This window comes from Tachypleus tridentatus, chromosome 5 (genome assembly GCF_004210375.1).
Source record: "Tachypleus tridentatus isolate NWPU-2018 chromosome 5, ASM421037v1, whole genome shotgun sequence".
NCBI lineage: Eukaryota > Metazoa > Arthropoda > Merostomata > Xiphosura > Limulidae > Tachypleus > Tachypleus tridentatus.
In genome coordinates this window covers 35,639,260-35,662,188 of record NC_134829.1, presented here as the reverse complement: position 1 = coordinate 35,662,188, position 22,929 = coordinate 35,639,260, and the positions used below count along the sequence as shown (strand labels likewise).

General features: G+C 35.3%; 1 protein-coding gene across 9 annotated transcripts in view; it reads left to right on the top strand.

Moving 5' to 3' along the window:
* The window catches only part of LOC143250930 (septin-7-like), a 59,580-nt gene that overhangs the window by 13,569 nt on the left and 23,082 nt on the right, over positions 1 to 22,929 (top strand). For 4 of the 9 annotated variants that reach the window (XM_076502124.1, XM_076502127.1, XM_076502126.1 and 1 more), the window contains one exon: positions 11,667 to 11,952. In XM_076502124.1, the coding sequence (XP_076358239.1) occupies positions 11,667 to 11,952 (286 nt within the window). Of the gene's footprint in view, positions 1 to 11,666; positions 11,953 to 12,298; positions 12,486 to 22,929 lie in introns of all 9 variants that reach the window. The other 5 variants (XM_076502131.1, XM_076502128.1, XM_076502130.1 and 2 more) reach the window with 2 other exon arrangements.

Below are 22,929 nucleotides of genomic sequence, written 5' to 3'. Positions count from 1 at the left end.
GGGTGCATGGTATTGGAAAAGGTTAAGAAGCTCCTTAAAGGATGCTTATTATGACAAGTTTAAATTACTTTCCTCTCTTTATGGAAGCGGGTTGGACCTGTGTTATGATGGTTGCTTTCCATAGTTCAGACAGACTTTACTATATATACAGATATCGTCATTTCATAGACGTGTCTATAGTATGCGTAATTTTAGAGTAGCACCGGTTCAGTGCTTATTTTGTATTCAGTTGAATCCGTACAAGTAGTTTATTATATGGAATATACTTTCAAGTTTTTCTTCTTTCATTTCATTTTCGTACTCATTAGTCATCTCTCTCTACATTGTAACCAGTTCTGGATGTGTATGGAGACAAAGGTTATGCTGTTTGTGTGGTCAACATACTCATGTTGTTAATTAAGGAGGTTTACGAACATGACTTATGTTGAGTCAGTCATTTTACGTCTTATAGTTGTCCCAGGCCATAACGTAAGTATGGCATTTTTTGAACAACACTGATATGATACACAAGCTATAATATAGAAACTTAAACATTGTATCTAAGAACGGCTGGTATGGGTATTAACACTTTTATTGATCAGCAGAGAACAACGTTTCGACCTTCCTAAGTCATTTGCATGTTAACCGTTCTTAGATACATTTTTATTTCAAGTGGGTTTTTCTTTATCAAGAACTACTTAAACATGCTGTGCCTACTTTTGTGTCACATATAGAGTCGTGAATACCAGGTGACTGAATAAAAAAAAAACAATTAACAGCTCTAGATGCAAAATACATGTCTGTGATGTTTTAAAAAGGACAGCTGTTGGGAGGAGTGAATGAGTCATCAGAGCCTAGTTGGTTACTTGAATGATACACGACTGGAAGAGGGTGATATATGTAACATTTGGCTTGCAAGAAAAATTGAGGATCTGCCCTGAAAGAAGCTGATACTACGTGAAGTTCAACTATATGAATAATGTGTTTCGTTTGTGTGAACTCTGAGTGAATAAGTTACTATTATACATGTCAAAGTTCATTTTGTTACCATTACATTACATCAGATACTAGGGATTCATTGTTAGGTAAACTTAGCTATTCACCACGCTTTATATTGAACCATTCACCAGATATGTTTATAATAAAAACAACACTTATTTACCTTTGTTTACTCGTATTTCAAGCATAGTGTTAGTGAAAGGTTATCTAAATCGTAATTTATTTTCTTTGTTTTCACCAGTACATGAAATTGTGAAATCACTTACTGCTGAAAAATTATGGATAATTAATTGCGACTGTCACATGTTATCCAAACACCCTAAGTATTGTAGTCTGTTGGTGATGAGTAAGAAAACTGTATATCTAACCAAAATAATTAATTTACATTTCAGTTCTACATAGGGCTTGTTTTATTTTCTTTGCTCTTTTGTGGTGGTTAGGGCGCTCGATTCGTAATCCGAGGGTCTCGGGTCCGAATCCCTGTCGCACCGAACATGCTCCCCCTTTCAGCTGTGGGGTTGTTATAATGTGTCGGTCAATCCCACTATTCGTTGTCAAGAGTAGCCCAAGGGTTGGCCTTAGGTGGCGGTGATGACTAGTTTTATACTGTTAAATTAGTGAAGGCTAGCGCAGATCTCGTATAGCTTTGCTCGAAATTCAAAACAAACAGACAAACACTCTTCTAAGCAATACTAATGAACCGTGAATTCGGTGAAACTACTCTGTTGCAGCGGTAAGAGTGATTCAAAACATATATTAGGCCTTTACATAATATTTTCTTCACTAAAATTAAAGGTTTGGTGAAATAAACATATTTCGCTGAATAATAATGAATAATTAATTATGAATGTATGTTAGATATTATTCAATCGTCTAAAGTGTTTTAGCTCGTTAGTAGTGAATAAAGGACTACACATCTTAACCAAACAAAATATTTTATTAGAAGTAGTTTTGAGAGCTGAGATATTTTACCACGTGGGGTTGAACGAAAGTTTCGTTGCGACAAGACCTTATATAGGTTATCTTCTCTTGACGATAACCTTCTTAAGACTTGAGACGTTTATACTAGAAAGAACTTCAGAAGTGACGTTAATATTAATCCAAGACGGGGGTCATCTTAACTCTGGTCGGGATAAGAGTTTTGAAGATCTGGAGAAAAGCCAAAATTTTAGTGAACTTGCCAAACTTAACATGTGATGCATTTGATCACACTTCAGAATGGAACCGAAGAAACGAGTGCATTGCAGTTTTCTTAAGCTTAAAATGGCTTAAGCCTACTTTCTACTTTTGATCTGGTGTCATGTCTCAATGCATAACATAATAAGTAATTGTTATTTATTTAATGTTCTCATGAGGAAAAAAAAACAATTTTATTGTTTTTAATTTAGTTTGGGACGTGAATAATTAAACGTTTTACAAGTATAAGTTAATTTCTGTCAACACATAAGGCGCCCTCTTTGAAAGTTTGACCACAACTGAGTGACGTATTTTCTTTCATTTTCTAAGCTTATTTATTTAGCAGTTATAACTGACTTGTTCGAAACACTTCTGTACTAAAAAACCTATACCTTTTGTCAAGAAGTAAGAAAACGGTGACACGATGCACTAAGCGTACTTACACACGAGTTTTTTTTCAATCAAAATGCATCAAGTGTATTCCATTATGTAGTAAACATTTGAAACCTTAAGTTTATTATTCAAAAGGACTTTCGAAGTGATGTAATTAGTGTCATTGAAAGAACATTCAAGAGGAATTTTAGTTTCCATCGTGATTTAATAACTTCATGCTTGAATTTTTTTTTTCCAAAACAACGCAGTTTAGTCTTTAATTGTAACTTGATTAGCTTCGTTGTAATACATTTATTTTGAGATACATTTAAGTTGAAAACTACGTACTTGTGTGTTTCTGTCTTAGGTAAGTAGTCATACTTTAAATACAAGCAGTTCTTTAAGTGTTTAAAAGCATTTCAAAAACGTCTTTATTTTTTATCACATGACTATTTAATAGAATCTTGTAAAATAAGTAAGCAGTAACAAAAGCATTTATATAAAATTTATATTTTGGTGTGTTTGAAACAATAACAAGCTCTTTGAATGGGTGCTCTGTAAAATATTAGGAAGTAGGTGTTTCGCGCAAAATAATCAATTCGAACATGAATGACAAAGCGCATATAGCATTGTATTTTTCTTTGCACGTTGTGTAGCTGTATGTCTGCGGACTCGCGCTGTTAGAAAACGAGTTTCGATACCCGTAATACAGGTAGTCCATTGTGTAGCTTTATGCTTAATTACAATCAAATAAATTTTCTACATGTTAATATTATCATCCGTATACTGTTTCGTTTATGTATATTTATAAGGACATAATAACAAAGTAAAACATAATTGGTATCATGACATTATTTAAGATTAATTATTGACGTAGCTTGTACTTTTGATCAATAAGGTGTAAACATGTAGTTACCATCGATTTTTAAATAAATACTACCAAAAAGACAATTTATTTTACAGACCTGTAAAAACTGTTTGATTTCGAGTAGTGATGATTCTAGACCATGGTATTTATCTAATTACAGGGTAAGCTCGACGACTTCTATATTCGTCACTGATATTTGTTAGTAGTTTGATCATCAGTAGCTCCATGTTCTTTTAATACCTTCTCATTGTTATAACCTCTTAACGAATGTTTTGTAACTGATTCATAACAAATTAAAGTGGCTAAAGTTCGAAGGCAGAGTGCAACATGTCTCCGACATGTAATCCTAACAAGGCCAATTTTGACACCAGAAAAATCCTGAAAATCAAAATATTTCTATATCATTGTTTGGGACTTACAAGGTCTTTATACCAAATCCCATGTTAAAGTGTGGCCGAGTAATTTATCAAAACCGCACAAATTATGCTTTTTCTGGAAGTTCTAATCCCTCAAAAATACTCAAAACGGGAAAATCCAACTTTTTACATATACCAATCTGTTGGGCGCAACAAAATTTAAATATGTGGTAACTATCACTTTGATTATAATAGATATGACCGCACCGGAGCCCAAATTATGCATTTAGGGGTTGTTTGATATTAGCCCCATAAAATCTTTTGAAAAAGCCTAAATCAAAAACAAACATGTTTTGGGCATATTGGACCAAGGTATAACCCTACCAAGTTTCAACTTAATTCACCAAAAACTGAAGGAATGACGGTCAGTTGTAAACTATTTAGAATAAGAAAAAAAAAAAGAACAATTGTAATTCAGTGAAGCGGACAGTTTGTTCTGCTACATCATCCTATAATGAAACTTTCTTGAATGATACTAGAAAAACCCTTTTATAACGTGATGTGCAACCTCCAACTTCGTGAAATTTTTATCCTTTGCGCGTGTAGATTTGCGATAGGGGTCACGATTTTCCCGTTTTACCTCCGTTTCCTGTCTGGGTTCATAAATAACGTCATGAATACATCACATGCAGCTCTTATGCGCTGGCGCCATCCATATTACTGTCTGTTGTATGTCCATGTAAATACTTCGCAGGGTGTGGATGGATCTTCAACAAAATTGGTATGGAGGCTCATGGAGAAATACACGCATTTTCAATTTTGCATTTTTCGGTTTTTACGAGTGTTTTGTGTTTGTTAACTACTACTTCGGCCCTTTTTGACAGATCACCAAATTTACAATGAAGGTTTGTTGGGTCTTTGAGAAGATATACGCAAAGTTACAATTTCCTATTTTGTGTTTTGCTATTTTTATATGGATGTTTTTGGTTGTTTTTTTTTCTTAAATTATATTTAAAGGAAACAACTTTTATGTCCTAAGATAGCCTTTCATTAATCATGAATGTGCATAACTTTTGACCATGGTACGGGTACCCCAGCTAGTCTTTTTAATCGTTAACCGAGACTTCTGTAAATCCCTTTCTCTCTCTCTCTCGTTCACTGTTTTTTACTGCCTGACGAAGAACGTCTGTTCGAAACGTCGCACAAAATAAAAGTAGAAAATGTTTTAATTTAGATGCATAAATTTATTCTTTATTATTTTTTATCCAATTTTCTTGCATCTCGCGGAAGAACAATATTACAATATTTCACACTAGTGTTTCCAGTAGTCTTCTATTTCTTCAACACCTTTACTAAATTTGTTATATATAGGTGGACTGAAAATTTTCGTGTATATGTTTCGCACAACAGTCCCTAATGAAATGCACATGTAACTTCAGTGGGAATAAACCTATTTTTGTATACAGAAGGGTCTTCAGTATGGTATTCTTAACCACACCTCTGACGTAAGACTGGCAGATAACAGGAGACTTGTTCAGGAAGTGATTCACACAGTAAATATGAATTTTGAATTCGACTGAGTTTAAATAAGAAAGAGATAGAATACCGTGTGATAAAGTAAAAATCTGTTAGTTACAAGAGCACCGAACAGTTGTATATCAGTGTAGCTGTTGATTTGTACATCTGTCTTATGTCTACAATTTTCTTGTTCAGAGTGAGAGAACATAGTATTTTACAGAAGACTATAATACCTTTTTCTCTCGATTCGCACGTGTTACCATATCACTGATGGTTATTTCCGTAGAAAAATAAGGGAGAATATCACCTGAACTTCCAATGGAGAAGACCGCTATTTGCCTTGATGTGATGTATCCTAATTTACAGCAATCATTCCCACGAGAATGTTAACGTGACACCAAAAAGTTACGGTGTCCAACACGATCGCCACTAGCCACATGTAGTAAAACTGCTATTGACCGGTGCCTTATTGGTGCTTTATTGTTATTATCTGTGTTTTTAAATATAATTACTTCCAGCAATAAATAATTGAAAACATTATTGTGTCTGTTCCTGCACCTTCTATATGTATAAAAATACAGTTAATTTGTTTCTTGTCATGTGGTGAAGTACCCTGCTGGTACAGCGGTAAGTTTACGAATTTGCAACGCAAAAAGCAGGGGTTCGATTGCCCTCGATGAACTCAGCAGATAGCCCGATGTGGGTTTATTGTAAGAAAATACGTACACTCTCTTTCTCTGTTAATACATTCTTCAGTTTTGGTGATTATGAAAAAAAAAAAAAACTGTTGGACACCGCTACCATAGGATAATAATCCAGAACAATAGGTTACTATATATGTCGAAGGGAACTTAGCCACATTATTTTACTAACGTTCTGTTGTTAAAGCTACACACCTCGCTAGAATTTTGAATGAGCAAAAAAAATTGTTGAATTTAACTTTTTGACCAAATAATGTATGAAACTTGTTACACGTTTGCTGACCACACCAGTAACATGATTTACACGTGCATGATAAATTAGAAACTCTTTACAACTGACAAATTGGTCCGCCATGGCCAGGTGATTAAGGCGTTCGACTCGTAATTTGAGGGTCGCGGGTTCGAATCCCCGTCGCACCAAACATGCTCCTCCGTCCAGTCGTGGGGGCGTTATAAAGTTACGGCCAATCCCTCTTCTTTAGTAAAAGAGTATCCCAAGAGTTGGCAGTGGGTGGTGATAACTAGCTGCCTTCCCTCTAGTTTTACACTGCTAAATTAGGGACGGCTAGGGCAGGTAGCCCTCGTGTACTTTGCGCAAAGTTCAAAACCACCTGCTAATACTTCAGTTGTTTGTTTTAAGGTAACAGGAAAGGTTTACCAAATGTTGCTCTTCCAATGCTCTAGTACTGAAACGACACTGTACTAGTTACAAATACACACCCCTTACTACAGGAAAATTTCTCATTAGGAGAGGAAGAGACCAATATTTGAAGAAAAAATACGTGGTATTTTGTTGATGATCACTTCATCCCAGGTCCATTAACATGCACGATTTTCACTTCAAGCTAATGCTCTGTTAATATCCCCCACCACACCTCCATACATAAGTGATTCGCTTTTGTTATTACTGTCTTGAGTTGCTATCATCAACCGCACGTTTTCCTCCCCCCCCCAAATAATATTAAACCCATTTTCAACCCCTAGAAGTTTCGTAGATTAATACGTGGATGGCATTTATACTAAGCCTGTGATGGTTCTTGCACACAAGTAAAAGTTTTAGTGTACCAACTAGTCGTGAGAGAATAGGTATGAGGAATAGGAAAATGGCTATATTTTGGGTACGCAGTTAGATGAAGAAATGTCCCTCGCTAGGTGGAGTAGTGGTAAGTCTGAACTTGAAATGCGAAAATTCCTGGTTCGATTCTCCGCGGTGCAAACAGGAGATAGTTGTTAAACAAACGAACAAAATGAGAATATTTGTGGTTCAGCGTTAATTCTGAAAGTATTTGACGCTAAAAACCAGGTTAGGCCTGCTAGCTGGGGCACTGGACTCGTGATATGAGGGTTCCTTTTACCGAACATATTTGCCCTTTTAGCCGTTGGGGCGTTATGATGTGATGAATGATTAATCATTCTATTCGTTGGTACAAAAGTAGCACAGTAGTTGGCGGTGGGTGGTATTGACTATCATTGGTAAATTACAAACCTTACAGCGTTAATTCTGAAAGTATTTGACGCTAAAAACCAGGTTAGGCCTGCTAGCTGGGGCACTGGACTCGTGATATGAGGGTTCCTTTTACCGAACATATTTGCCCTTTTAGCCGTTGGGGCGTTATGATGTGATGAATGATTAATCATTCTATTCGTTGGTACAAAAGTAGCACAGTAGTTGGCGGTGGGTGGTATTGACTATCATTGGTAAATTACAAACACTAACGCAGATAAGTCTCGGTTTGCCTTTGGGCGAAATGCAAGACAAAACAAATCATGAAACCGGGTTTTAATAGCTGTAGTTATTACAGCACATAACATCCATTGTATAGCTGTGTACTTAATGAACAAATAAACGAGGAAATATTGATAATAGCAATATTCAGTCTGCATGTACGTTCTTCACGTTTTATGCACGTAATGTTAACCTTAAATATTTTAAAAACACCGGTTGTAGCTAAAGATAAAGAAGTGAGTGTATATTTATGGTTATAACTCATGCGTTATTATAAGGAAGACAGTTAAGTTTCTCTTTCAGAATTAAGATGGAGACTGAGAAAGCTGGGTAATTCAAGTAATCTTTGTGGATGAGGCACTGTGATGGGTGCTTTTAGTCTGGAATATTTCAGTAAAAGCTCCGGTGCTGACATGTTTAAACTGTCATATGCTCTCACAATTTAATCTCGTGCTCTTAGAATTTAAGGCTCTCGCATTTAATGAAGAAAAATAAGAGACTTCGAACCTACGTTATAAGTCGTTCAGTGTTTCTTGGTAGCAGCGTCATATAACCGGATATAATGGCTCGATAGCGGCTTTCTAAAAATAACCTTTTTCAGTGCGAAGCTCCACTGAAATTGCAGTATTGTAATTATAAGAAGAAACGTCATAAACTGTGCACGTCTTAAACTGCTATGGATGAACAAGTTTTGTCGCAGCTATAAGTGTTTTAAGCCTTCTCAAAAGATAACTTTCCTTTAACGTACCACAGGTGTCATTTTCTTAGTTCCATTTTCATTAAGTTAACAGTGGATTGTTTGACATCGTTAAAGGCCATTGATTGATAGTAGTTATTCCAAATCTTCAGCCAAGATGTTTGAGTTGCAATTACTTTGATTTCATCATCATCAACTATTGCCATCTTTATTCAATGTTGCTTTTCATTCGAAATATGTATATTTATTTTTTTTAAATCTCAGCATGATATTTTCATAATATCTTGAAGATTATCTGCCTGCAACGTTAGACTAAAGGCTATTCAAAAAAAAAAAAAATCTGTTCTTAGTTTACTTGATATATGGCTAAATTCTATATAATAATTAAATTAGATTGTTAGGTCCGTTTCAATTACAATTCGTGTCTCTTTGTCAAATCAAATGTACACGTTCTGCTGCTAAATAAACGTGAATGGCACTTTATACGCACATTGGCTACTCAGCAAAGTCGGAGACTTCTAGGATTTTAGCCATAGCCGTTCCCAATTTTAGGGTATAGAACAGAGAAAAGGCAGCTGCACAGCAGCACCCGCACTGCAAGGTCTTTATCCTGCTTTGAACTGATAACTGATAGGATTAATTGTTATTCTTAACAATACGACCACAGCTGAAAGTGTGTAGCATGTTTATCAGTATCGCGGAGCGAATGTCAGCGCTTTCACTGTGTGACCTGGACGGCTAATCAACAGACCATATCTGGATAAAAAATATAAACAATTGGAAGATAGTTACATTCTTACAGTGTAGTTCACTCAATGGTTTATTTGATATTAATAGAAGTAGAATGAAGTTGATAATAACCTTATGGTTTCAAGTTTATTAACCCTTATATTTGGGAAACTAGTGTAATAACAAGTTTTATCTTTGAGGACTTGGGATTAAATCTGTTTGAAATTATTGAGGACGATCTTTCGTTTCCAAACATCCCCATCTCTCATCGATAATATATCTAAATCATATGATATAATCAACGCTAAACATTTCAGATTTTTAAAAAATTCTGATCAGTAGCATTTAAAGTAAAAATCTCCGATTCTCAAAATATTTTTAATATATTAAATTTATGTTTTGAATATATGAAAGTATACTTTCTAACAAATATTATTGTATGTGAAAAAAAACGAAAGTGAAAAGAAACTGCAAGACTGGGGCTAGAACCCATGACCTTTGACAATTGAGCTATCCAAGAGTAAAGTCGTTTCTTTCAATTCGCTCCTAATATTTTCTACCTATGAGTGTGAAACGTCGTACTGATTCGTCTCTGCTTTCTGTAGAGAAAAGTTAGCAATAGAAAATAATGAATTATATTTGTAATTAAATCCTACTCTTTTGACGCTTTGGTCAACAAAAGCAATGAAATTTGTGTGTAGGATAATGTTATTTGCAAACAAACGTAGATATGTCGACAAAGAAATTAGATAAAAATATCCTCTTTTTAGTGCAGTAACGTTTTAAGCAGTCAGTTGAAACCTGTGTGTTTCGATACCCATGGTGGGCAGAGCACAGATAACTCATTGTGTAGCTTTATGCTTAACCAGAAAGAAACATTATTTTGATAAATCTCGTGCAAAGCAACTTGAGGACTATCTGCGCTAGTCGTCCCTATTTCTAAGCAACAAATGAAAGGGAAGGCAACTCGTTAATACCATCCACCGCCATATCTTGGGCTACTCTTATCGAATAGTGGGATTAGATCGACATTCGTAAGGTGCGGAGCGCAATTTTTTTTTGTTTTTCTTTCGCTAACCACAGATCTTTATATCCGCATACCGGCACGCTATCTACTGGACCATGCTCTCCCGACTTGTATATACAAATAATATAAACTAATTGACAATGTGACAAATACAATTATATAACGTGTCCTGTAAGAAGTTGACATATTGAAAGAAATTTTGCTATTCTTTTTTTATAATGATTCGTGTTCAGAAACAATAGTATCTGTTCGTAGTTCGATCCCTCTAGTGGGTACAACATAAATGGTTCATTGTGTAGCTTTGCGCTGAAGCAGACAAGTTTTGACTCTTACATTTTTACGTTGTCTTTTCAGAAGTCAAAGGTGTTTTGCTAGAGAATATTCTGTTGTTGTCGTCGGAGTGGCCCTTATATATCGTGATAGTATTTTTAACTTTGTTCGTTAACACATCCAGTTCTTAAAGTATAACGTACTATCGTAACAGATTGTTCATTACGGAATAACCAAACGTGCGCACGCATGACGTTAAAACTTCTTACATTTGATTCTGGTATGAAGTCTAAACGGAAATAATTTTTATATGCAAAAACGGCTCGTTTGGGTTGAAAATATTTTACATAGAAGGTCGAAACGTTGTTCGCTCTTCTATGTAAAATAGTTTCTCAACCCAAACGAGCCGTTTTTGTATATAAATTTCTAAACAAGTGGGTTTCTCGACATCACGGAAATAATTTTTATTTTTCATTGGCGGTTATCAGTATTAAGTTTGTTTTGTAACTAAAAGACGTGACACAGTTTATTGGTTTCATTATATCGAATTTTAATAGTGTTTTATAATCACTTGCACAGAATAAGATTCTGACGGGTGTCTTTGTGTTGTAAATGTCATGAATTAGTAATTTTGAAGTGGAATATTTTTTTTTTAGTGTGTTTAATTGTATGCTTATGTTCTACCATGAACGAACTAGAAGTTCATACATGCACAAGTTATTGTTGCCTTCACATTGTGATAGGCTTCTATGACCAGCAGAGACGTCAAACAACCAAATAATTCGTGTCGCATCGTAGGTTTATTATTTGTTCTTTTAATTATTGGAGGAATCTGTTCTGTACCTGCAGCGTATCTGTTCTGAGCTGTTTCAGGTTAATTCCCCGAAATGTGTATTAACTGTCAATCTGTCGCATAAGGGACGTTATAAATTTGCACTGTCGTGACGTCAGTAACACGTGAACATGCCATGAATCACGAGAAGAATTATGCACTTACACATGAACTTCAAAAGCAAGAAATAAACGTATTTTTACTCTTAATTTTGGTTTTATTTAGTCTTGAAACAGAACACTTTGGAGACCCATCGCAAATGCATCTAATGCATTTTAATGGATTAGGGAATTATTTTGAGGGTCAGTTTTAAAAATGACAGCTTATATAGCGGTTATACGGAATTTAAAGTATTGTCCATAAGGGTGAACATATAAATAAGTTATGTATATTAGACTTTTGCTTTGATTTTGTAGACCTCCAATAAGCGAGAACTATTCTCCCGACAAGATGGACTTACGTCTATGACTTCCAATACGTTGTCCAATTTTTCCACTACCAGCACGTCCGGAATGACTAGCTCAGGCAAAGAAATTTTCTTGAACAAGGAGAAACGAAACGGTACAAAGGAGAAAGACAAAGAAAAGGAGTCAGCTACATCATCTAACGACGTTCAGGGTTATGTTGGTTTCGCCAACTTACCGAATCAGGTGTATCGAAAGGCCGTTAAGCGGGGCTTCGATTTTACATTAATGGTTGTCGGTAGGTAAAATACCACATACCTTGATACTAGTGTGTAAAATTATTTCTTTAACTCCATGTGTCTGTAGATAACTAAACTAGTAAATTGTAAGGATGATAATGAAGTTCTAAAAGTGAAACTATTTACTGGAATACCGATCGTGTATCGTTTTTAATTTTTGGACTTTTTTTTTTTTACACTTTGCTACAACTGCGATACAGTTTTTATATTTGGTTTTATGTGTACGGTATTAAATATTAGTACTGTAACTGTAGAAATGAGACGGTGATAATCATGCTTTATATAAAATAAATTTTGGAGACAGCTTGACTTGGTAATAAAACTTAATGAATAACGTTTCGACAGGATTGTACCACATCAAACAAATCAAATCCTGGGAAGAAAGAAACATTCACGTGTCAAAGTTATATAACTCAAAGTTCTGAAACGTCGACGTAGCGGCTGAATTATCATGTCACTGGTGTCCTTGGTGTCGTGAATATCATTGAATCTTTAACACCTTTACTTCACAAAGCCACCATGTGGTACAGCGGTATGTTAGCACAGATAGCTCATTGTGTAGCTTTGTGCTTAAATACAAATAAACACATTAGTAATGTGATGAGTATTAACACATTATTCAGTTAAAGCAGACGAGAAAATAAATGATCGATTAGCAATTATTGATTTACCAATTAAATTCTAAAAATACAAAAATCAAATTCAATTAATTTCTAGTAAAATTCACAGTGTAAGGAATTAGGTGTATATTTATTACATTCGTAAAAACATTTAATTTTGAATGGTGAAGAATGACAAACATCAACACATGTTTTTAGTATTTTGTCTGTGCTCAAAAGTAGTTGTTAGGTTCATCCTTCAGTCAGTTAATTAAAAATATTTAGTGTGAAAATTGTGATCTCCTAACTAGCTGGTTCACTAGAAACGATGTTTGAGGCTCTAGTGTTATATACACAATTGAGTATCGTGTTTTCGTTAGTTAATAACCGAGTACTTTAAGAATGTTTGTTTTTTACCCTAGTATTACCAAGTTCGATTGATTGATCACACCTCAGTATCCAATTAAAAAAAAAAATTGAATCCTAGAATTACCGAGTTTTGAATGCCTAACAACACTAGTATTTTATCAAAAATAATTCCAACCCAGAATTACCGAATTTTGAATGAAAAATATCATTGAAAATTTAATAAATTTTTCAACCATGAATTTTCAAGTTTCAATTGATTAATATAATTTTGATTATTTCATCAGAAAGGATCTAAAGGGCTTTGTCTACAAGTGTGGAACATGTTTGATAACCACGTTTTGTTTCGTAGGTCTTCACTGAATATCTCGTCTAGCGTTCCGAAGCAATGCTTTTAAATAAGTTACAAAGAATTTAAACCATTTACGTTAACAAAATTCCTTTGATGGATGTTTTCTTTCAAACAATGAAAGAGGAATTTGTATGCGACAAGTACAAAAAGTAGTTTTCCCTTTGAGGAAGAGATGAGTTGTTCGAAACTGCAACGCGCTAACTGATGTTCACTGTATAAAGAAAACTAATTTTACTGTAATACAGGATGTTCGGAAAGTCACTGTGCACTTGTATATTTATTAACAGACATGTTTCAATATAGAATACAGGAGGTAAATACGAATGGCATTTATAAACAATGTTGAAAGTGACCCTGTTGGCATCAATACAGGCCTGGATCCTTCTTATTTTGTTTCTAAACACTGCTATCAGTTGCTCGCTTGAAACAGACTGAATAAAATATGATTACAAAATTGCACAGTGACTTTCCGAACACCTTGTATTAATAAGGGTACATTGTGATATCAAAATCGAACTTTGTCTTATGCACAGTGACTTTTCGAACACCCTGTATTAATAAGGGTACATTGTGATATCAAAATCGAACTTTATCTTATCATACATTATGCTTTCATCAAATTAATTTTAGCATTACTCTGTATATTATTCTTTTGAAGTGTGCAGACAAGAATAACGTTACAATAATGTACGTTCTTTGATAAAATTAAAAGCATCAATACATCTTGTGTAATAAATCTTTACCGATCTACTCATACTATATTTTTTATTCATTTTATCAATTATTTTTATGACTTTGGTTGAATTACTTGATAATGTACTGTAAAATTCCTATTAAAGTCGTGGTAATTTGATTTCTTAAAGTATTTGATTATGTTGTATAAAATGCAATGAGGCCAGGTAGTTAGGACGCTCGACTCGTAATTTGAAGGTACCGGGTTCGAATTCCCGTCACACCAAAGATACTCGACCTTTTAGCCGTGAGAACGTTATAATGTTCGGTCAATCCCACTGTTCAAAAGGCCCGGCATGGCCAGGTGTTTAAGGCACTCGACTCGAAATCCGAGGGTCGCGGGTTCCAATCCCCGTCGCACCAAACATATTCGCCCTTTCAAACGTGGGGGCGCTATAATGTTTCGGTCAATCCCACATTTAGTTGGTAAGAGTAGCCCAAGAGTTGGCGGTGGGTGGCGATGATTAGCTGCCTTTACTCTAGTCTTACACTGCCAAATTAGGGACGGCTAGCGCAGATAGTCCTCGTGTAGGTTTGTGTGAAATTAAACAAAATAAAACAATGGCATGTTATTAATTGTTTATGTATGAATCTCCTGTTCTTATTCCTTTTGTAAATATTACAAAAACAACACTTAGAACGTGATAAAAAGATGTATATTTGAGAGCGGATGGTATTAATGTAGAAAACAAATATATTAACTTTTTCATCACTACGTTTGTAGATAAACAATTTTTTCAGCGCCAAGTTTATTTTTAGATGCACAATAGAAAAGATATCCAGACCTTTTTAATATTTCATTACTTATTTAAAACTGGTAAACGTTGGGTAATTTTTATTTAATATGTATGTCTTTGCATATGGTTGTACAAAGCTCTAAACTCGCGTGACAGTGATCCATAGGGGTTATAAACGTCATAATGACAGGTTATGTATATTATAAGATGTTTTCTTTTAAAAAGGTTAAACAAGATAAGGATTAAAAATAATCTGCGTTTTGTCCTATTCACCTGATGATATTTAGTGAACTAGTTGTACTTGAACGATTTAAATTAATAAATTTTGAGTTGTATGTGACACTTTATAGTTTGGATGTTGTGCTTAACAAACACTTGGCAAATAAAGAACTGATGTGAACACGTGGTCGAAGTTTGAAAATGAGGGTTAAGATATTTTTGAATTTGTGCTTACTGAACAGATATCGAACAAAAACAGCCAACCTTAGGTAATTGTCTTGAACTGTTGCCACTTGTGTCTTCATATTTGTTTGTTTTAGCCGTACAAAACTAAATATTACTTTGTTACACAGGCGATTGTCGTACTTGAGTACATTTGTTTGATGGTGTACTAAGTATTTTTTGCATCTCACGATTAATACTATGATTAACAAACGAGAAAGTTGTAACTTTAAGTGTTACCTTTTATTAATAAGCTTAGACTTTTTCGGTAAATCATAGATAAGCTCGACTTTGTTTTATAACAGGAAATAAACGCATGTTTAGAAATAGTTCCCTCCTTTTTGACTAATGTTGTTTCGAATGTATAATCACGAAAAAGGAAAGATCGTGTGGCATATGAGGTATTGCAAATTTTAGTTTTAGAACCTTTAGTTTTAAGTGCATTCATTGTCCAAACCGTAAACAATTAATTCTTTAAACAAGAATAAACTTAAAAAGGCCCGACATGGCCAAGCGTGTTAAGGCGTGTGACTCGTAATCTGAGGGTCGCGGGTTCGCATCCCCGTCGCGCCAAACATGCTCGCCCTTTCAGCCGTGGGGGCGTTATAATGTGACGGTCAATCCCACTATTCGTTGGTAAAAAAAAGTAGCCCAAGAGTTGGCGGTTAGTAGTGATGACTAGCTGCCTTCCCTCTAGTCTTACGCTGCTAAATTAGGGACGGCTAGCACAGATAGCCCTCGTGTAGCTTTGTGCGAAATTCAAAACCAATTTTGTTTTCTTGTATGTCAAGCAAATTTCAGAATAAAAGTTAATTGCCTAGTAAAAGTATTCCAAAATAAAATCATACTAAAGTATTTTTGATTTGAGCAAAAGCACAATTTGATAGGGGGACGGTTACCCAAAAGCTAAATCCAACACACGTACGGAATAGTACGACAACTGATTTTTTTGTTTTACAAAATATAACTTAATATGTTTGTTTGAAATATTTTGTATATTTCTTTGGTGTACTGATTATAATCGCCGTATTTCAAGGTGAAAACATAATCAATTTTATCGTTTCATTAAATAATATAAACAAGGAGCGATTAAATTATACAACGTTAGGGTACTCCTACAAGTTAAAAAAAAGTGGTGTCTATAAATTTTTATTATATTGAAATTGTTTTATTATTATTATGATATGTGTATTATTAAAAAGAAATAGACATTTTGAATTGGATATAAACTACTGTTACACAACATATTGACAAGGGGTGACTTGGTGGATCTGGTTATCAAAATCTTCGCTTATCAGTAAACGTGCAATATTTTTTTCAACACGGTTACCTATGATGTTTGGTGTGTGTCTCTAAGTGTCGGCTTTAGCATGTATTGGGGGCCATAAGCCGTAGGATGGTTGGGACATAGGCACACTAGCATGTTACTGGTCGCGCGCTTTGACAGATTGCGGTGGATTTGTTGCACGCACTGCTTAATTGTGTTTGATTAATTATGAGGTATTAAAATACAGAACACGAGATAATTAGTTGGTATGGGATATCGTAAGGTCTCCTGGAAGTGAAAGGATTAGGGCTACTACTGGTCTTGTATATATTAGCCCTTGTGTATAATGTTAGAATAATATACAATGTTAGAATCAATACACAATGTTTTGACGTGAAAAACGCCATCTTCGGGAGTGAAGTTGCGAGCCATGAATTTCTCATTTTATATTTTTTTTGAAATATAACCTAACCTGTCCATACTATAGCATTTGTTAATAAATATCAGAACATGTCTCGACACATTGTTAGATATAATCCGGACCTTCATCTATTTAATTATTATTTTTAAGTTTCATTCTTTCCAGTGATTCACGAGTATTAGTTGCTATAATACCTTTAGGCTATTGCAATACAGTTGTTTTTTCCCTCATAATATGCTATATTGGATTTTACTTGCATGTTCTGCTATAGCCCAATTTTCTGTTTTATTATTTGTCATTTTTTATATAACTCTTACGTTATTTTGAATTACGTTTTGTTTGTCCAATATAGATACACACACATTCGCATTCAGTTAATGGTACATCGTCTTTACTGTTGCGCCAAATTTCTTTTATCTTGATTATCGATTTGAATATGTTTGTTCTGTTTTTGAATTTCGCACAAAGTTGCTCGAGGGCTATCTGCGCTAGCCGTCTCTAATTTAGCGGTGTAAGGCTAGAGGGAAGAGAGCTAGTCATCACCAACCACCGCCAACTCTTGCACTGCTCTTTTACCAACGAATAGTGGGATTGACCGTTACATTATAACGCCCCCCACGGCTGAAAGGGCGAGTATATTTGGTGCGACCGGAATGCGAACCGGCGACCCTTGGATTACGAGTCGCACGCCTTAACCCACCTGGCCATGCCGGGCCGAGACTCCTCTTACGCGGAATATCATTGCTTTCATATTCCTCACTTAGTGGTTCAGCGGTTAGTTTACAAGCGATTCGAACGCCTTAAGCGACCTGGTCATGCCGGGCACGATTTAAATATAGAGCGAAACGTTTGGATATTTTGTATATTCTGTTAATGCCCCAATACCGCATTTTCACACTATTGATCTTGCGTTAAATGGCCGTCACTGGTCCCTGACTCATTTGATATTATCAGTACATGATACTGGTGTGGCTATACTTTAGAATTATACTGAATAATAATTCTAAAAACCCTTGAGTGATCCAAAGATAATTATTTTAATAAGCTGTCAGTCACATCCACCATACCAGCCAGTGCCAAAGCGGTCTTTCGTAAGTACCAGAACGCATTATGCCGTATTTTATACAATAGATGTGGTGGAACTACAGGCGCTGTACATGCACGCGCATTTATATATATTCCCAGCTCTTATAAACTGTACATGTTATGGTTTGAAACAGATTAAGAAACTGAAATGTAATTATTATGGACTTCATCACTCGAAAATGTGATATGCAGATACCTTAACGATAATGAGAGAGATAAATGTTTTGAATTAACTACTGCGTATTAAATGTATTTTAAGATGGTATAATTTAAAATACGTGTAACTTCGTAGCACGAGCTTTTAATTAGCGTGTGCTATAAAATGTTTTTTTGAAAACATCAACCAACTCACACGTTTGTGGTACTTTGGAATAAACATAAGTAATACTTGTATTTGTTTGTGTTTTAAGATTTTGTACAGGTATTTTTCGAAAATGGTTAACCTATGTCTTTTCATAAACGAAACAAAAACTCTTTCCAGAGGAAGGCGTAATAACTGAGTTCTTTTTTCAGTTGTATGTAAAATGGAGCAGGAGTTGGTTGGAAACACCCAGCTGCTTGTGTTGCATAGTATACCGGTTAGGGCGCTTTACTCGTAATCAGAGGGTCGCAGGTTCGAATCCCCGTCGCACCAAACGTACTCGCCCTTTCAGCCGTGGGGGCGTTATAATTGACAGTCAAGCCCACTGTTCGTTGGTAATAGTGTAAGCCCAAGAATTGGTGGTGTGTGGTGATAGTTGCCTTTCTTGTATCTTACACTGCTAAACTAGGGACGGATAGCGCAAATAGCCTTCGTGTAGCTTTGCGCGAAATTCTAAACAAACCATGAATTAACAAAAAGTAACATACCGAAGTTGATTCAAATCGACTTACCAAGCGAAAGTATTCCGGTTAGATTTTCTTCTACCACTATAAGCCTGTAAATGCATGTTGTGACATATAAATTTTTCGGCAAAGAAAACAAGTATAATATTGTTAAATTGAATGTTTTATTCCCATCAGTTTGTGTTTTTCTGGTTACTCTTGATGTAATAACATAGATAGTTCTAGAAGTTAATCAGATCACCCTTTTACTTTTATTGGTTTATACATGTTTCAGACATTTCATAAATTTTATCATTGGTATTCCTATAAAAATCACAATAAAAGTCCTTATTTAATAACATTGTGACAAACTTCTCTACACAAATCCTGAAAGATTCAAGATTGTTCTGACACAAGTGACGAAATGTCTGAGAACTATCATGAGGAACATTTCCACATGGTGGTGGAACATTTCAACGTCAACCACTAAAGGCTGGGTTGAGACATGTCTAAACATTAACATGGATGCGAAGCAAACGTGGCAAACGTATTTCAACATCTACAGGAGTGTGAAACGTCTCAGGACAATAACACAAGACTGCTTTATCTAAAGAATGCCCTTTCGACGTTTTCCGTTACTTGTGACAGGTACGATGAACTTCAAAGAACCTTCCTGTCGGATATCGCATGTTCAGCGTGTCACTCGAAAGTTGTTACCAAAGAAAAAGTAAAATTCAGAAAAATCAAAACAAAAAACAATTAATAAACAGTTGCTGTAATGAATCTTAGTGACGCTGGGTAAACTTTTGCTTATGGTTTCGCGGAAGTAGAGGTGGAGGCAAGGGGGGACTGTTTCCGGCGATAATCCAAAAGGCCGCATTTTGTTTGTCAGGAAGTTTATCATCATCGTATAGTCAAAGTAACATCTGGAACTCTAGCAAAAATGCGCATGCGCCGCTAAGAGAGAATTGAACCAAGAAAGTAAAAATTGTATGGACTTGGTGAAGTTCAGTGATAAACATGAAGACCCCATCCTCTTTACTCTTCGCATAACCATTATTAACAGTTGGTACAATGAATGCTTAAGTTATAAAGGTTTTAATATTTATCTGTTCATCAAATGGATTTTGGCTTGTATTTTGGTTCTGATTATCAATTTTCCGCGTTGATTAAGGATATTGTAAAAGTAATATAAAGGTAAAGAGCTAACGGGGTTCTGGAAGGTTTTCTGCTACAAAAAAATCATGCAAAAGTTATTTCCACTCACTAAGGCTTCAGTCAGGAAGGTTTCGTTTGTTGTTTGTTTTGTAAATTTCGCGCAAAGCTACACGAGGGCTTTCTGCGCCAGCCATCCTTAATTTAGCAATGTAAGACCAGAGGGAAGACAACTAGTCATCACCACCCACTCCCAACTATTGGGCTGCTCTTTTACTAACGAGTAGTGGGAATGATTGTAACATTATAACGCCTACGCGAGTGAAAGGGCGGGCATTTTTGGTGTTAAGGAGATTCGAACCCGTGACCCACAAATTACGAAGAAAATAATGACTAATTTGATAATTAGAACCTATACTTTAGAAACTAATTTTTTTCACATCAGTTTTTAGAAAAGCACTTACAAAAAAAACAAAAAAACATTTAATAGATGGAAAACGGGCAATTTTGATTCGGACCATCAGTTATTTTCATATAACTTCTGCACATTGATGTAGTTAAATTTCATATAATTTATCAAAAATTCGTGGAAAGATTACCAAGCTGCCTGAAAACCCCTAAATCATTCACTATATATTAACAAAGTAGGCTTAATACAACTCTGTGTATGTTTTATAGTTTGTATACTTGGTTCTTCAAAGAAACAACCTTGGAATTAGTCGCAAAATAAAGTAAAATGAACCCAACTTAACCGTCAGAAGTTGGTGTTTATCTGAAATCAAAGACTGTTCTAGTCCTCATCAGGTTCCATCTGCACAGTAATATAAACATACTGAGCTAACTGTAATAAACATACGATGTTTAATTGAGATAAAACAATCAAAATGTATTTTGATGTTTAGTATACGTGTTTCTATCACGTTACGTGGTGTGTTCAGAATGATAGAAGTAATTTAGTTCTCAAAACGATTATGCAAGAATAAGCGCGAATTGCACGAGCAGTAACTTGGCAACGATAAAACCATCAGGTCAGAGGTTGTGACGTGTTACGAGTTGGACTGTGTCTCTCTGTATACTTTGATACTACCTAGTTCAAATAGATAGTTATGTTGAGGCTAGTAGGAATCGTACTGCAATTTGGGTTTTGCAATTCTCGTAATGATATCCCTGAAATTCCATCTCATAATTAGCCCCCTAAAATCCCAGCATACACGAGTCTAGGCTCGTGTTTGTGATGGTGAGCATATCTTGAAGGTTCTGTGTATCGTGGAGAGTTTGCTTTGAAGGAAAAGGTCCAAGCAGAAATATAACCCAAAATAAGTATTGGTGAGTAAGTCAGACCCTGATTAGTTGTTTGTACAAACTTGACACCATGGATCGAACAACAAACATGGTTTTACGTTTTATATCTACTATAGTTTCGTTTGTGAAGCTTGTAATTTAGTAAGTGATGTTCACCGAAAACAATGTATCGCGAAATTATGTTACTTAACTGGCTTAATATGCCTCCATTCTGTTTTGGGTTTCAGAGTCTCTCTCCTTATTCAAAGGCTTCGATGTATCGATCAGTCTCCCCGAAAACAAACCGCGTTTGGTCCCACTAATTTGTGGGTGAAGGTATGAATAGTTTCCAACGAGATTCGATCAGGATCCGAGAAAAGGGCAGTAAATAACATATAATCCAATGTCGTATTTGGGTTCAGCAATCCTTAAAACCTGTTCCTTACCCCTCCACTCCCACGTACATAACGCCTGTGTGACCCATCCGGCGTGTTTTAGCCTACCTTGATTAAACCTAGAAGGAAGGCTTAGTTATATAGATAAGGACCGATTTTGCCATCCGGCCACTCCAGTTTGTTTGCCAAGTGTAGTCCTGCTTGTCCCCCAACTGTGAGAGGATTTCGCGAACAAATTCACACACGCAACATAATATAGGATGATCCATGAAATGTGAACGTTGTTTGTTTAATCTGTTAGCTATCATCTTAAATTATTACAGATCTGTCACTCACATGAAGGAGAACTTGTTCTACAAAGGAAAAGTATATCTTTTAAAACCGAGTTATGTGTCTACTTTATAAACGATATCTGATCGAACCAGACCTCTACGGTGTTCACCACCACCAGAACTGAGAAGAATCAAAAGACACATTACTTTTTTTTTTTTTTGAAGTTGGAGAAATGTTTACTGAACTTTGCCACAGTTCATGTTACTGTAATATGTGTATATTTATAATCTTAAAGTATGCATTAAGTTTGTTTAAATTTCTTTGTCTGAGATGACTGCGGGTTGATATCTCGAAGTCGATATTGTAAAGGAATACATCAGGATAATTTACTACATAGTGACCAAACATGAATAGTTTTGGTTTAACAACAACTGTTTACAGAGAACGGGATAAACTTAATAATGGTGTTAATCAAGCACTGAAGTTAGTGGTGGTTATAATAATGATAAAAACCGTGATGAAGAACTTTATGGTTTGTCGAAGAAAAATAACGAGATTACAATTTGGAGCTAAATTGTTAAAGCTTGAATTGATCGATTACTGGACATCTAGCCATGGATAAAGTGAGATAGATAACCACTTAAGACTACTATGTCCATAGAAAATGCCACAGCAGAAGACCTTTAAGATCAAGTTCTACAGATTCTTGTATTTTATTTCAACTTTCCCAAGCTCGTGTGGACCATAATTTATTACCAAAACACTACAAAGTTGGTGCAGTTGCTCAGAGATTCATCGTTAAGTGAATCTAAATGTGTTATATAAAATTGTAAAAATCTACAGGTGAAAACAATGAAAAATATGCGATAATATGACAACACGCGACATCTACCATATCTAGACGACAGTTTGCTTGTACAATAAAATGTACCAATGAAAAAGAGAAAAACGTAGCAAAACCATTTAGTGATCAGCGTCTTGACCAATCATTCGTGGTTCTGTTTTCAAGTTTTATGAATCGGCTATTTTAGAATGTTGTAACATTGCATGTTTTGAGTGTTGTAGAA